Source organism: Phascolarctos cinereus, unplaced genomic scaffold, assembly GCF_003287225.1.
Source record: "Phascolarctos cinereus isolate Bilbo 61053 unplaced genomic scaffold, phaCin_HiC Scaffold_1;HRSCAF=81, whole genome shotgun sequence".
NCBI classification, from domain to species: Eukaryota; Metazoa; Chordata; class Mammalia; order Diprotodontia; family Phascolarctidae; genus Phascolarctos; species Phascolarctos cinereus.
The window spans coordinates 287491986-287506963 of record NW_027555514.1 but is presented as its reverse complement, the minus strand read 5'-3'; the positions used below and the strand labels follow the sequence as shown (position 1 = coordinate 287506963).

At 46.1% G+C, this 14978-nt stretch overlaps 2 protein-coding genes across 2 annotated transcripts in view; both read left to right on the top strand.

The window, feature by feature from the left end:
- The window catches only part of SHISAL1 (shisa like 1), a 119540-nt gene that overhangs the window by 38515 nt on the left and 66047 nt on the right, over positions 1-14978 (top strand). The window lies entirely within an intron of this gene.
- On the top strand, positions 1777-4329 carry LOC144455971 (nonsense-mediated mRNA decay factor SMG5-like). The gene has a single exon (XM_078150507.1). The coding sequence runs from the start codon at positions 1777-1779 to the stop codon at positions 4327-4329; it is 2553 nt and encodes an 850-aa protein (XP_078006633.1).

Sequence of the window (14978 nt, the reverse complement as noted above, 5' to 3'; positions counted from 1 at the left end):
AGCCCAGTCCATGTCTTCCACGGAGGGACAGTCTGCTTTCCTAGCACGACTAGCGCGCTCACAGAGGAGCTTGGAGTCCAGTCTATGTAGTCGTCTAGCTTCAGCTGAAAAAAGGCTTGCACAGAGAAGAAAAGGCGATGGTAGACCCGGATTCCTTTTTTCAAGCGGACCCGGTAAGCACCGTCTGCGCCACAGAAACCCACGCGAGCTCTCTTGCTCTTCCTGAGCTCTTGCATGTCAGAATATGCCTTTCTCCACAGCAGGTCTTCTGCCTCCACACCGTGCTCTCTTGGGCTCAGGAGGATCAGCTCAATGGTAAGGTGTTCGATTTGGCTCCTTAGGGCCATACTCTCGGACTGGAAAGCTTCTCGGAGGGCTGTCTTTCTTGCAAGGACGGTGTCAAGCTGCTGAGCGGATTCCGCAATCTTCAGGAGAAGGTGCTTCGTTTGCTTCGCTTCCATGGTTCCAAATCGCTCTTCACCCTCTGTTTGGTAACTGGTGCCTCGAAGTCCAAGGCCGCTCTCTCCAGAAAATCGCCTGTCTCTGGCAATGTCCTCCACAGGAAGGGAGATGGGGAGAGCACAGGTCTCCAGGTCTGTCTGGCGAGCGGTGCTGTGAAGGTATGGGTCTCTGGCAGCAGGTGTACTGGTTTATATAGGGACTTGGCACAAAGTAGGTGCTTAACAGATAAGTAGCTACTTGAGAAATAAGAAAGGGCCCTCTCAGTGGAGGTGTGAGCTCTTCCCACCGTTAGAAGAGCAGCCGGAACTACGCCCCCAAGCAGAAAACTGTGCTTACCCTTTCACCCAACAGCACCACTACTAGGTCTGTCTCCCAAAGAGATAAAAACAAAAAAGGGAAAGGATCCGTTTGTACAAAAACATTTGAATGTGAAGATTTGTCTTCAGCTGTCATCTCTTTGTCACGAACATTTAAAAGTCCTCCACTTAATTAAAAATCTGTTCTCCCTTGAAGGACTATACTCAGTTTTGCTGGGTAGGTCATTGTCCATTGTAATTATGGATCTGGGATCATTTTACTGCTGAGAATCCATCCACAGGTGATCCCTATGTAATATTGCTGTTACTGTGTATCTTGGGTCCGCTCCCTTCCCTTTGCATCAGTCCATACAAGTCTTCCCAGATTTTTCTGAAATCATCCAGTTTATCATTTCTTATAGCATAATGGTATTCCGTCACACTCATTTGCTACAACCAGTTCAGCCATTCTCCAACCGATAGGTAATCCTCTCCAGTTCCAATTCTGTGCCACCACAAAAGAGCTGCTATAAATGTAGACCTAGTAGTGGTGCTGTTGGGTGAAAGGGTAAGCACAGTTTTCTGCTTGGGGGCGTAGTTCCGGCTGCTCTTCTAACGGTGGGAAGAGCTCACACCTCCACTGAGAGGGCCCTTTCTTATTTCTCAAGTAGCTACTTATCTGTTAAGCACCTACTTTGTGCCAAGTCCCTATATAAACCAGTACACCTGCTGCCAGAGACCCATACCTTCACAGCACCGCTCGCCAGACAGACCTGGAGACCTGTGCTCTCCCCATCTCCCTTCCTGTGGAGGACATTGCCAGAGACAGGCGATTTTCTGGAGAGAGCGGCCTTGGACTTCGAGGCACCAGTTACCAAACAGAGGGTGAAGAGCGATTTGGAACCATGGAAGCGAAGCAAACGAAGCACCTTCTCCTGAAGATTGCGGAATCCGCTCAGCAGCTTGACACCGTCCTGCAAGAAAGACAGCCCTCCGAGAAGCTTTCCAGTCCGAGAGTATGGCCCTAAGGAGCCAAATCGAACACCTTACCATTGAGCTGATCCTCCTGAGCCCAAGAGAGCACGGTGTGGAGGCAGAAGACCTGCTGTGGAGAAAGGCATATTCTGACATGCAAGAGCTCAGGAAGAGCAAGAGAGCTCGCGTGGGTTTCTGTGGCGCAGACGGTGCTTACCGGGTCCGCTTGAAAAAAGGAATCCGGGTCTACCATCGCCTTTTCTTCTCTGTGCAAGCCTTTTTTCAGCTGAAGCTAGACGACTACATAGACTGGACTCCAAGCTCCTCTGTGAGTCGCGCTAGTCGTGCTAGGAAAGCAGACTGTCCCTCCGTGGAAGACATGGACTGGGCTCGAAAGTTCTGTCACTGCTGTCTACTGCGCATCGGAAACTTGTACCACTACCTGAGGGAGTTCACGGATTCCTATGCAGAGAAGCAAGCGGAAAAATACTACTACAAAGCGCTGGCACTGATTCCTGAGACGGGGCTGCCCTTCATACACCTGGCAACCCTGTCTGGTGCTAAGTATTCTTATGTCGAGGCTACATATTTTTACCAATGTTGTATCTACTCGAAAGTACCCCATGTTGGAGCATCCTTGGGGCTTGAGCAAATATACCTCAAAATCGAGAAGATGTACAAACGCCTGACAGGCAGTCTGACAGGGAAACTAAGTCCAGAGAAGAAGCAATGTGAAGACATTAGGAGGCTGCTGGTGGGCTTCCTGTATCTTCAGAGCCTCCTGAAGCCCAGTGGCAGAAAAGACCCTAGGCTAGAGAGACTGTGTGAGGTTGTCCTGGAGGACTTTCAGCTCTGTCTGTCCTACCTGCCAGCCAAAGACAGCCCGAGGCGGGCCAGAGGACTGGGAGGGGAGCAGAAGCATGGCTGCCTCTTGCCAAATCAGCTCCTCTTTCAAATGGTCGTCCTGTGCCTCTTGACCGTGCACAGCTTAAAGACGGCCAGCGTGGAACTCAGCAAGACGGCCACCGCCTTTGCCCTGGCTTTCTTCTCCCATGTCGTTCGCCTCGTCAGTGGGCACATCCAGGCAGGACTGCAGAGCAAGCTGGTTCCAGGGAGGGAGGAGACCCGCGAGCCCAAGACTGAAAAGCCCTGGGCCGAAGACCGAGAGCTAGAGCCAGAGCTTCCCACTCCCAGCCCTGACTGGGGCCAGAGCAGCTTGCCAGGGAGTGGCCAGAAGCCCCGTTTCTCCGCTCTGCCCCGCCGCCCCAAAGATCCTTGTGAAGAGAGAGACCCAAAGGAAGTCTCCGACTTAGATGTGACCTGCGACTCCTACCACGTCTTAGACGACAGTGACGACTGGGGGGACATTTCTTTCTGTTCCCTCCTCGACTCAGATGGCAGCTTGAGCGAGCTACTCTCAGAAGCAAAGAGAGACGAGAGATCTGCCAGGGAAAAGGAAGTTTCCGGTGGCGGGACCCATCCCAAGCTGCAGACGCTGCAAGAGAGGCTAGAGGTTGTCTCTGGAGAGGGACTGCTCCCCACTGTCAAAGTCATCGTGCAGTGGCTAGGCATCGATCCGGCCCTCACAGTCCTCAGCATGCACGCTTGCCCAGGCCTGTGGAGTGACCTGCTAGTGGTGCTGAACCAGATGCCCAGAGCAGAGGAACTGGGAAATGCCAACCTCGGCTTGGCCCCCTGGCTCCAGGAATTGCTACCACGCTTTGAGCAGCCAGCCCCTCCCATCTCCAGGCCTCTCCCAGAGGACGTGGTTCTGCACACCCTCTTACCCTTCCGGGCTGCCCACAGCCGCTTAGACTTTGAGCTGGACATACCTCCTCCTTCCTCCAGGGAAGAGGCTGCTCTCCGTGCCTGCATCCTGCGCACATTTGGTCACTTTGCTGCCCAGCTGCCTAAAAGCTGCATCCTGTTTGATCCTAGACTGGGCCTCTTCATCAAGACGATCCAGCAGGGCAAGACTGCTCCACGGCAGACTCAGGAGGAAGGAGAACACAGCTATGTCGAGGAAAACGGGGTTCAGCAGCAGCTGCAGAAGGAATTGGAATTAATGGAGAGAAAGCTCCAGCTGCTCCAGGCTCAGACGGCACTTTGCCCTTTTCTCATCATAGACAGTCTGGCCCTCTGCCAATACCTTTCTCTCGTAAGGGAGATGGCCCGGAGTGGTAGCTTCATCATCATTATCCCCAGGATTGTGATTGATGAGTTAGACAGAATGAAGAGGGAAGCCCCTGCCCGCCATGCCCTGAGGTTCTTAGAAGAGGAACTGAAGACAAGGAATAGGCGCTTTTGGTGCCAGGTAGAACTGGGGCACAAGTTTGTGAGGCCAGTGATGGGAGGAGAAGATGCACCGGCCTGGAACCTCTATGGGATTGTCTTTGGTTATGAAGATGTGCTGCACGTTGCTGGGACTGAAACTGAAGATGTCAGAGGCATGGTGACCATTCTCACTGCCCTTAGCTTGGTCGATCCCAGGGCCTTCTCATTTCCCCTGAAATTGGCTTTTTGGACCGCTCACAGAGCAGGGGTGGACATTAACCATGTCCTGACATTCCACAGTCAGTGGAAGGCACTTAGCTGAAGCAGATGTCCCTTTTACCCCCTTAGGTGTCAAGATTTCACTCAACTGAAACTCTCTTTGTTGTAAAAGAAAACACAAACCCCCAAACCCAAGAAAAATAAAATATTTTTTTTAAACTATACTTTGACCTGCATTCAGACTCCATCACTTCGTTCTCTGGAGGTGGTCAGCCTCCTTCATTGTATTGCTGAGAAGAGCTAAGTCGTTCATGGTTGATCCTTGTACGATATTGCTGTTTACTGTGCCTAATGTTCTCCTGGTTCTGCTCACTTCACTTTGCATCAGCTCATGTAAGTCTTCCCAGGTTTTTCTGAGAGCATCCTACCTGTCATTTCTTATATTCCATCACAGTCATATACCACAACTCCTTCAGCCATTCCCCAATGGATGGGCCATCTCCATTTCCAAATATTTGCCACCACAGAAGAGTTGCTACAAATGTTTTTTGCACAGACAGATCCTGTTCCAATGCCTTTGGTAGTTTTGGTTTTTTTTTTTTACAAATGTCTTTGGGGTACAGACCTAGTAGGTATTGCTGGGTCAAAGGGTATGCACAGTTTTATAGCCTTTTGGGCACAGCTGCTCTCCACCAACAGGCAGTGTGCTAAGCACTGGGGATTCAAAAGGGCAACAGACAGTCCCTTCCCTCAGGAAGACAGCACTGGAACAAATATATACACAGCAAGCTATAAACAAGTTAAATAGGAAATGATTACAAGGGGGAAAGTACTGGAATCAGAAGGGTTGGAGAAAGCTTCCTGTGGAAGGGGGGATAGTGGTTGGGACTTAAAGGAAGCCAGGAAGGTCAGTAACTTTTTATTCATTCCCTCATTTGAATCCCCACAGTGAGGTAGATACAATTATTATACCCACTTGACAGAGGAGGAAACTGAGGCCAAGAGAGAGTGAGTGACTCGCTCATTGCCTCATAGTCTCAAATCCAAAACTTGAACTCAAGTTCTGACTCCAGGTCCACCCCACCACGCTGCGTGTGCCCTTGTTCTTATGAAGGGGTACTTGTGCCCCAAATGGGAATAGGAAGAGTGGGACACCACTGAAATAACTGAACAACAACTCGTGGACAAGGGTGGGGTGCTAGAAAGAGCCTGCAGACCAGAGTCCAAACCCCAGCCAGCAACCGGGCAGTAAACCAGGCAGCATTTTAAGTACTTGTTTCTTAAGCACCTACTTAGTTATCAGGTACCTGCTTGAGGGATTTTCCTAGGCAGAGGTAAGGAGCAAGTAATTTGACCAGCATGGGAGACAGCCAGCACATAGCATGGTCATTGCTATTTGTCCATGGGCAAGTCTGCTCTTGACTCTGGCCTTCCATTTCCTTATAAGCATAATTAAGGGGGTTGGACTTGATGATCTCTGTGGTCCTTTCCAGCCCTTAACCTCATGATCCTATGCCCACACATGCTCAGTTTTGGATAAAGTACCCACAGTCATCCCTCTCTCCCATAGGCAGATAGGTAAGGAAATGAGTTTCTTCCCCATTCTGCTCCACTGGCCCCCAAGTCAATCATTACTCACCATGACCATATGGCTGATGAAGACATGGTGTCATGTATGATATGCATATTTCATAATCAGCTAGGTGTCTTTCCCAGGGTTGAAGTCCTGATTTAACAGCTGAGCCAAGGAGCTCTGAGCATGCCATCATCTCCTGTTCCACTTACGCATCAATTTATCTAGTACTTTCCTTACAAACCATCATTGAGGCAGGGTATGCAAGTGTCCTCTTTGAAGAGGTATCAAGAAGAGTGGGCTTGATGCTGCCCACTAGTGGATTAGCTCCATCCCCACATCCCTGCTCCCTTAGTTCCCCTCCCCCACTATCCCCACCCAGGCAGGGTGATCTCCAGATGCTGGTACTAAGTGGCATAAGAGTAAATGAAATTGGTCCCAGGGCAACAAGAAAGAGGTCCTGAATTTTCCCTTCTTGACTCGAGTGGCATTATTTTAGAATCAGCCTCCATTCCAGGATAAACAAGCTGTTTCATTTACCTTGAGTTTTGCTTTCCTTAACTCCAATACTTGCTGTGGGGTATGACTTATATTTACAAGCCCAGTTATCCCAGATACATTTCTCTATGTGGCAACTACCTTCTCGTTTCCCAGGCTTGGAACAAGATATGGAATAAACTTTCCACCAACTTGTATTCTTGGCTGGGAAAAAAAAAAGTGAGCTTTCTAGCCACACTTCTCCCTGGGCATTTATGACAACATGTGTCAAGAGCAGCATAGAGAGAACATGTAGGAAACAGAGGGTGGGTGGATGGTTAGTTGGGGCTTGGAGGCAACTGTTGTGAGATAGAGGAAGAAGTGTTTTATTAGGGTCACAGCGTGTTCAGACTGAAGAAGTATAAGTAACTGACAAAGTGTGTGTATATGTGAGGTAAGGTGCGGCGGTCAGTGTAAATGCTCAAGATTTGAGGGTGCATTTCAGGAGACTTTCAGGCATGGATCCTTGAAAGTTTCAGATTAATCTGCCTTTGAAGAATGTGAAGATAATTGAGAATTAAGGCAGCATATGGAAGCAGGTACCCCCCTATTTTATCTGATGAGACTAGGGCACAGTGGGTCCCATACCATTTGACACAGAATGATTCTAGTGTAGTGGGAGATTGTTTGAAGGAGGCCTGACAGAGGCGTGATAACTGATCAGTCCTGTTTTTATCCCCCAGTGGGAGGGGCATGGTGCAGTGGTAAGAATGCTACATTTGGAATCAGAGGACTGGGGTACAAATCCACATTCTGTCCACTCGTTATCTATATGCTCTTGATTCAAGTTGCTTAAAGTCTCCAGACTTTGGTTCCCCACCTGTAAAATAAAGGGGCTGAACCAGACTCAATGACTTCCAAGGTTCTTTCCATTTCTCTGCCTGTGATCCTTGGATGACTCACTAGAAAAGATAAACACCTGAGAAATGATCCCAGGATGAGCACCAACTCCCCACACTCACACAGACGGAGCCGCATTCCTTCACCTAGCAACTCTAACCACTCTAACACACCATGTGTCACTCAAAGTCTGACACACACTCCATTCTCTGCTGACACAGTGTCACAAACTGTGTGTGGGGGGTGGCTTCCAACTTCATCTACTCCACCAACTGCTAACATCAGGAAAACACTGTGACATTCTCTTTTATCACATATGGGGTAATTTGTACCATAGGCATGACAAACCCTCTTCACCTTGGCACAAAGCTGTCATCTCTTTTTGTTGTTTCCATTTACAGATGAGGAAACTGAGGCTAGGGAAGGTAAGCAACATAGCCAAGATCATTACGCAAGCTATTATACAATGTCAGAGCTGGAGGGCAACTTCAGAAATTGTCTAGTCCACCCTTATCATTCTATGGAAGAGGAGGAAACTGAGTCTCAGAGATGAGTAGAGACTTGTCAGTTACTGGCAGACCTGTGACTCCAACCCAAGTCTAGCTAGTTCTCAGTGGGCAAGGAAATTTTCCTAGAACAGAAATAAAAACCTGAGCTGAACGAACACCCAAGTGGACCTGCCACCCATAATTGTGTTTGGCATGTGACTTCCAAATGCCTGGTACTTTCAGATAATACACTTGGAAATGGAGTTTATAAAACCCACAGAGTATTGTAGGATGGCAGTAACCTTAGAAAAGGTCCTGGCGCTTGGCATTCCACAGACGTCAGCATTGACGAGAATTGTTCTGCTAAATGGAAACAGATTTGTTGTCATTTTCTTTTTGGGCCTAATTCATCTTGCTGGTCTCCTTCCTTCTTGGCCTCCTAATCTTTCAGATTAGATGTTTAAAAATACTGCTAAAATCAGGCAAGTTGAAGCTCCTAGCTGGCATGTGGATCGGGATGGTCTGGTCTCCTAATTCTAACTTAGGATTCTGGACCCTGTGTCTCCCGAGGCTTAGGATGGCTGAGTCCTATTTACCCTAGACTGCTCTGAGGGGTGGGTGCTTCATTTACCTAATGCCCTGGTTTATTGGAAGATTTTAAAATATTCTCAGAATGTTTGCTACTTGCCTTCATAATCGAAGGAAATACTAAATTTCCATTAGAGGTTAATGTAAATAAGGGCATCATTTTTCCCTTCTGAGTTCACAGACCACCTTAAATCTACTCATTTTAGGGTTAGGGTGGACCCCTGGTATGTATGTGTCGGGGTGTCCATGAATACCAGGCGAAGAAGCCCTGATCTAGATCAACTGGACACTTCCAGTTTTGTAAATAAATGCAGCATAGTCACTTGTAGTCAATATGGCAGAGGGGAAGTGATTTGAAATTGGAGTCAGAAAGCCTGGGTCCGGGTCACAGCTCTGCCCCTTAGCACCTGCGTGTTCTCTCTCGGCCTCAGCTCGCTAATATGTAAATAAGGGTTTTGGGCAGCCACCAGCATGAAGTGGTATTTATTGTTTGACTGGCTAGATGACATCTAGGATGCCTTCCAAATCAACTTTTGGGGTTCCGATATTCTCTAAATTAATCTTTTCCGGAGGATTTAGAAGGCATTTCAGTCTCTCCTTTGTTCACTCATGGATTCATTCATGTACTCACCCATTTGTTCAATTATTCTGCTGTTTACTCATTGTGTTTGCTTATTCATTCACTTGTTTATTTGCTTAATAGTTACGCATTCATTCACTCATTCATTTTTCACTTATTCATTTGCTCATTCATTTCCTTGTTTGTTCACTCATTCATTTATGCATTCATTTCTTCATCCACTCACTCACTCATGCGCACACTTATTTATCTTTTCATTCTCACTCAATCATTTGTTCATTATTTATTCATTCACTCATTCATTTGTTCATTCATTTCCTCATTTCACGGGGCAGAAAGATAGGCTGATTAAAAATGTTTGGCATTGCCCTGGAAGATATCAAATGCCCATTGCCAATGGATGAAGGATTGCTTGTAAATCTAGAGGTCCTCCTAATGTTCTTTGCAGATGACGATGAAATCAATGCAGATTTTTTTCATCAATTAGTTGGAACACCCCACTCAATGAAATTTATAGCCACTCAAATGAGATCAGATTAACAATCCACGCAGATAATGACCAAGTGGATGGAATCCAGTTGTATGGATCACCAAGCTTATCCAGCAATACATATGCCTTGGATAGAAGTTGCATATGGCTCTCAGTTGGACTCAGACTGGTCCCCTGCCTCTTTGGCCAAGGCTCATTCCACTTCATTCCAATATTTCTTAGGAATGGACTTTGGGAACTGTAAAGGGCCACCCATAATGGTTTTCATGATGGCCATTGACTTAGTCTCAGCCCCATTTCTCCACCTCTAAACATCACAGTGGGCACAGTAGTTAAGTCTCTGCTGGTCTCTGCTCCCATCTAGTTTTTAGTATTTTAAGGAGTCATTTAGATAATCAGGAATGGTTTCTACAAGCTTGATTGTCCCTGACTTGAGAAAACAGACAAAGACCTCCGAGGGTGCTGGGCAACCTCCATTTAGATGACCTAAAGTCCTGCTAATGAAACCTTAAACTGAGCCTGGACCATCCCAAAACTGGGGCGGGGGGGGGAGGATCCATAGGGAGCCAGCCTTTTCCTAATGCCAGTTATTCCATGGCATAGATGAGGGCTGCCCTGAGTCCTCAATAAGTGACTTGTAGGTAAGCACAGAACATGATCCACTTTCAACAGACCCAAAGGCTTTTTAGAAGCTTTCTTCTATTAGGGCAGCTACTAGCTGAGAGAGTCTGACGTGATCATGAAAGTCACTGTGGCCCCTAAGGTTTAGAGGCTCCCCAACAACTGTTATCATGCAAGCATGACGAACTCCTTCCACCAATTTTATAGATCAGGAAACTGAGACATAGAGGAGGACAAATGATGTGTCAAAGATCACAGAACTAATAATGTTTGGAGCAGTGACTTGAATACAGGGCTTTGGGCTTCGCTTTCCACTGGACCACACTGTCTTTCAAAAGACAGCTTCTCTGTCTTTTCCTGGAAAATCATGGCAGTCAGAGACTATGTCATTTTCGCCTTTGCCTTTTGATCAGCTAGGTGGCACAGTCTACAGAGTGCTGGGTCTGCAGTCAGGAAGGTCTGAGTTCAAATCCAGCCTCAGACACTGACTAGCCGTGCAATCTTAAGCAATTCACTTAGCCTCTGTTGAGCCTAGGGTTGTTGTGAGGATCAAATTAGATAACATTGGTAAAGTGCTCAGCACAACACCTGGCACATAGTAGGTGCTATATGAATGGTAGTAGTAGTTGTATCCCCAACACCCAGCACAGTATCTGGTACATAGCAGTGAAATATAAATGTTGTGGTGGTGGTAGCAGTAGCAGCAGCAGCAGCAGCAGCAGCAGCAGCAGCAGCAGCAGCAGTAGTAGTAGTAGTAGTAGTAGCAGCAGTAGTAGTAGTAGTAGTAGTAGTAGTAGTAGTAGTAGTAGTAGTAGTAGTAGTAGTATGCCCAGCACCCAGCACAGTGCATGGTACATAGTAGGCACTATATAAATGTTAGTTGGTAGTAGTAGTAGTAATATCCTAACACCTAGCACATAGTAGGTGTCATATAAATGGTAACTGTCACCATCATTGTTGTCATTATTGTTATTTGTATCTCCAGCATCAGCAAGCACCTAGAATGTTTTTGTTATTGTTGTTGGGCCATTTCACTCATGTCTGACTCTTCATGACCCCATCTGGCACTTTCTTGGCAAACATCCTGGAATGGTTTGCCATCTCCCTCTCCAGCTCATTTTACAGATGAGGAAAACAAGGTAAGCAAATCCTTGCAAAGGCAAGCAAGTAACTTGCCCTAGGGGCTTACTGAATTCTTGTTGACTGTTATGATGACAAAAGGGGCTGACATTTCCCCCTTCATTAAAGCCTTAGGAAGCAGCCCTCAGCCCATCGTTTCACTGCATCTTCACAACAACCTCCCACTGCATAGTTTTTGCAAGTATCGTCTTCGTTTTACAGGGAAATGAATTGAAGCTTGAGAAAGGCAGTGACTTACCCAGGTCAATATAGACAATAAGTGTCACAGCCAGGACACAACCTGGGTGGGTCTTTGACTCACAAACACTCTTATGATGCCAGGCCTCCATCACAGTGACTATAGTACAAGGTGACTGTACAGGTGTGTGTTGCCTGGCATTTATTGTCAACTGTAGATGGTCTGTTGGGTGGTTGGAGAGGTGAGCTAGGACATTCTCATTGGAATTGGAGTCTTGCAAATATGAGTTGTTTTTCGTTTGTTTCCTGAAAGAAGCTCAACTTCCTTTTATAGCTAAAAGAATACTGGTACTGAATCAGAGGACCTGGGTTGAAATCACCCCTCTGATACTTACTAATTATATGACCAGGGCCAAGTTCCATAACTTCCCTGGGCCTCAGGGTCTGTAAAATGAAGGAGATAAAACTGAAGACCTGTGACCCTATCATTCTATAAATTTGCTATAGTCAGCTTCCAATGAGGAACCTTCTCCACCTAAGCCGAATAACCCTTGCTCTGGGACTTCTAGTTTTGAGAGTAGCCTGGGATCACTGATAGGCCCTTAGTGAATTGCCTCAGGTTTCCCAGCCAAGGTGAATTTCACCTCAGAGTCCTATTCTGAGCACTGGAGGAGAAAGAGGTCAGTAAGGCATTGCCTCCCAAATCCTCACAGTCTAGTTGGAAGGAATAAGGTCTTCCTGAGTGTTGGTCCAATCTCCATTGGCTGTGCTATGTAGCCTGTGCTGGTAGAGAAGTAGTCTTAAGTTCCATGGTGGTCTAGTACATGGGGAGTAGTTGTTGTAAACCTTAAACGTGTTTCTGGAGATGGAATTTGGGATTATTCTCTGGACTTTCACTACCATGATGATGAGCCCAATTATGGGAAAGTGCAGTGGTGCGGGGTCAGCGGGATGCCTGAAGGTCCAGCCTTCATCTCTGATGTCTCAGATCTGCCCATCTCTATTTGGGGATCTGCATCTTTCTTCCTTCCCCCTTGTACTCGGCGCCCACATTCACTCCCTGTCATCGCACAAAAGTCTCAGTAGGGCTGGTTTATTTTTGCAACTGTGAACTCATTTGGGAAAAGAACCTGAAATTCCACACTTCTTGGGAGAAGCTTAAACTGCCTGGGAATCAAGGGTCTCTGGAAACCAACATTTAAAGTGCTCTTGCAGAGAAAGGCTGGCAATACTTTGGGTCCTAAAAAGACGCTGGCCTTCAGCACCTTGGCCAGCACTTGCCATCCTCGGAGACCTTACCTCTTGGGGCAGGAGCTAGAGATGCAGTTGTGGGGCTGAGGGCTGGATGTTATAGGGTTTCAGGTTTTTTTTTGGGGGGGGCAGCTTTTACTAACACTTTTTCTCCCCTAAATCCTGATTCTTTTTATCTCCCCTTGTGCCTGGAACAATTCTCTGTACACAGTAGATATCTCATAGATGTTGAATGAATAATGACTTCCAGTGATCACCCTGCCTCCAGTCTCTTTCCCCTCTAGGCATCTTTCATGCCCCTTCTAGAGTAATCTCTCCTATCCTTCCTTTCTTCCTTAAACCAGTGTGGAAGGAGAACCTACCAAGTTTAGAATGCCAAGCTTGGTGCTGAGGAAGATGCAGTGAAACGAAGACACAAAGTAAAGATAAATTAGACTCAGTTCCTGTCCTCAAGGAATTTGTAGTTTTAGAAGGACACACATACACATATACACAAACACATACATTCACAGAGTACAAAATTAGATTATGTGTCTGAAGAGAAGTAAAAACAAAAAGTTCCATTTCTAGAGTTTAGAGAGATCACTTCTGACTGGGAGAGGCAAGGGGGGAGAGCAGGGAAGGCTCCCTGGAGGAAGAGGCATTGGATCTAGAACTTGAAGCATAGGAGATATATCAACAGTGGAACATTAGGCATAGGGAATGTTAGGAACAAACACATGTTGATGGTAAATTGTTGGCTGTGTACCAGGAAGAATGAGTTGTCCTCTTGCCTGGAGAGTCACACATATGGAGAGGATTAATATGGCCACCTCAAAGTCTTTTGTCACTGTTCCCAATGCCTAGAATGCCCTCCCTCCCTCTTCCTTCAAAGCCTAATTCAAATAACACTTAAATGAGGTGATGAAATGTGAAATCAGCAGCAGTAGAATTGTGTGCACAGAGAACAACTACACATTTGTAGATACATTGTGTCTGGCATGTGTGTGTGTGTGTGTGTGTGTGTGTGTGTGTGATGAAAACAGGTCCTAATGTAGCACAGCTTCCAACAGACTCAAGAACAGAGTAAAAGCATCTTTTGTTTGTGGTCTGTTAACTCACTTGATCCTATTTTGCTGAATGCTGAGAGTTTAGGTAAGATTTTATTTCTTATTTTGTGTCTTTTATTATTTGACTTGGATATGGTTATTAAGCTTATAGTAAAGAATTGTTTAAGCCTAACTCAAATGCTATCTGAAAGGCTCTCATCAAAATGGCTGAACATAATGAAGCAGAAAAGTCCAGTTCCTTCCAAACTACTCCAGCAAGGATTTTTAAAAGACCACTGGACCAAAAACTGATCAAGAAATCAAAGTAAGTGCATTTTTCCAGATTACTCTCAAACAAAGACACAGCCAGGAGCCTTCAGACACTGGGAAAGGGGTCTAGCCAGAAATCTCAGCTTGGGAGCATAGCACATGGAAGCCTTCCGATGCAAGGACCAGAAGTGAGCCAGGGAAGCCTAGAGCCTGAAGTTGTATGCCAGGGGGCACGGAGATGGGGGTCTGAACCAAGGGTACCTGGATGGGAGGTCTATCTAAGAGTACCTGGAGCCAGAAGCTGTTTCCCTAATCCCAAATGAGGGTTCAGAGTCCTGGGGGAGAGGAAATGATCAGGAGGTGTCCTGGATCAAACTGTCCTACATAGATGGCCTCAAGTGCAGCGCACTCCACAGAAGCTTCTGAAATCCTTGAAGAATGCAGTTTCATTACTTAGACTTCAGATAATACAGATAAGTAGCAGAGAAGGCTCCATCATTCTTTTCAAAAGTGTATAGTGGCTGACCCCAACACAAAGTCGCATTTCAGGATGTAAGGCTGGAGAAATAAGCAAACAGAAGAAAACAACAGAAAAATCAATCAAGAGAAGATAACGTCAACTATGAAGAAATATTATGGCACTAAGGGAACTTGTGAAACAAACCCAGAGGAAAATAACTTCATATCATCTATAAGGAAAGCCTCAAAGAAATTCAGAAATGTGCCAAGGCTGTAAAAGAAATAAAGCAAGAATTTTTAAGTGGCTATCGAAATGAAATTAGAGCTCTAGAGAAAAGAATGGGAAAGGAAATGAGAGCTCTAGAAGAGAGAATGAGGGGAAAAATAAACAGCTTAGTACCACAGATGCAAAACCTTGCTCAAGGAAGCTGAGTCAAATATCACTTCCTCTAGGAAGCCTGTCCTAATCCTCTTTGCTGGACCTTCTTTCTTAGCCCTCATATAACACTTAGTTTTTGCCCCTTCTTTAATTCAGTTGTCATATAATACTGGGTAGTAAAGTTAATTATCTGTGCCTCACTCCCTTAATAAGCTGCAAATTCTCTATAGACAGAGAGTCTGTCATATATACACCTTTCCTCTCCCCCAGCACACAACATGGGACTCTGTACACAGCAAATAAATGTTTAATAAATGAATGGATGTTAATT

Bases quoted from the DNA above. Each gene is read 5' to 3' on its own strand.
- LOC144455971 (XM_078150507.1), top strand. From the start codon at position 1,777: ATGGCCCTAAGGAGCCAAATCGAACACCTTACCATTGAGCTGATCCTC.